The sequence below is a fragment of the Helobdella robusta genome, assembly GCF_000326865.2.
Source record: "Helobdella robusta unplaced genomic scaffold HELROscaffold_110, whole genome shotgun sequence".
Lineage (NCBI taxonomy): Eukaryota > Metazoa > Annelida > Clitellata > Rhynchobdellida > Glossiphoniidae > Helobdella > Helobdella robusta.
Genome location: NW_008703618.1, coordinates 36,084 through 37,786, shown reverse-complemented (window position 1 = coordinate 37,786; position 1,703 = coordinate 36,084). Strand labels below are relative to the sequence as shown.

General features: G+C 37.4%; 1 protein-coding gene across 1 annotated transcript in view; it reads left to right on the top strand.

Moving 5' to 3' along the window:
• HELRODRAFT_183524 (hypothetical protein) overlaps positions 1 to 1,149 on the top strand; it is a gene marked incomplete at both ends in the record, with an annotated part of 5,893 nt that extends 4,744 nt beyond the window's left edge. Inside the window, 3 exons of the mRNA XM_009013124.1 lie at positions 44 to 131; positions 728 to 761; positions 1,128 to 1,149. Coding sequence (XP_009011372.1) covers positions 44 to 131; positions 728 to 761; positions 1,128 to 1,149 — 144 coding nt within the window. The remainder of the gene's footprint in view (positions 1 to 43; positions 132 to 727; positions 762 to 1,127) is intronic.
• Between the last annotated feature and the right edge of the window lie 554 nt (positions 1,150 to 1,703).

Genomic DNA, 1,703 nt, shown 5'->3' with positions numbered 1-1,703 from the left:
GTAATTAATAAATTAATTAATTAATTATCATTATTGCAATTAGGAAATGTCACGTGATGATGAAGATGGCGACGAAGATGATGAAGATCGCAAAGCTTCTGCATGCAAGGGAAGTGACTCCGACAACACAGGTTAGATATTACTCATTATTACGTCATCACTCACTATTACGTCATCACTCATTATTACGTCATCACTCATTACTACGTCATCATTCATTATTACGTCATCACTCATTATTACGTCATCACTCATTATTACGTCATCACTCATTATTACGTCATCACTCGCTATTACGTCATCACTCGTTATTACGTCATGACTCGTTATTACGTCATTACTCATTATTACGTCATCACTCATTATTACGTCATCACTCATTATTACGTCATCACTCATTACTACGTCATCACTCATTATTACGTCATCACTCATTATTACGTCATCACTCGCTATTACGTCATCACTCGTTATTACGTCATAACTCGCTATTACGTCATCACTTATTATTACGTCATCACTCGTTATTACGTCATCACTCGTTATTACGTCATCACTCATTATTACGTCATTTTAATTATTACGACATCACTCATTATTACGTAATCAATCATTATTACGTCATCGCTCATTATTACGTCATCACTCAATATTACGTCACCACTCGTTATTACGTCATCACTCCTTACCATGACGTCATGACTACGTCACCATGACGTCATCACAGGTCATTGCATTATCGCGTCATCGTTACGTCACAGGTTACTGTTGTCGTATTTTTTGTAGCGTTCGTCCGGTTAATTTCATCATCGATGTTATGAGAATGATGATGGTGATGATAATGATGACGATGATGATGATTGATGATACTGATGATGATGAAGATTATGATGATGATGGCGATGTTGACGATGACGATGATGATATTGTTTCTGCTGTGTAGTTCTTTTCGGTAACATTTGTAGATTAAATGTTTATTATATTTTCAAAAGAATGAGGCCTAGTTTGTCATCATTTTCTGTTTATCACAATCACAACCATCATCATACCATTGCCATCATCATCACCATCATCATCGTTAGCATTATCATCAACATCAGCCTCATCATCATCATCGTCATCATCAGCTACAGCATCTCCATGATTTGATGACTAAAATTAAAATAACGGTGATGACAATAATCGTGAAAATAATGACGATGACGACGACGATGATTATGATGGTGATGGTGATGATAGTGATGGTGATGATAGTGATGGTGATGATAGTGATGGTGATGGTGATGATGATGATGGTGGGAACTATACCACCATCATCATCATCACGTCATCATCATTGTTACCATCATCAACACGATTAAGTGATGATGGCAGCATTGAAAACATTCAATAATTCTTTACAAGCCCACGGGCACAATGCACCAATGATTCCTTACAAATGCTCCTCAATCAAATCCTCTCTCTGTTTCCTCTCTCTTTCTCTCTCTCTCTCTCTTTCTCTCTCTCCCCCCCTCTCTCTCTCTCTCTCTTTCTCATTATTCCCATTCTTTCTCTTTTTCTCTCTCTCTTTCTTCCTTTCTCATTCTACCTCCATGTGCTACTACAAAGTCTCTCAAAGTTTTGTTTCCTCTTGCGTTCATTCGTGTTTGTCTGAGTGTATGCGTGTTGATGTGATTGTGTTTGTGCGAATGTTCTGTGTGTGA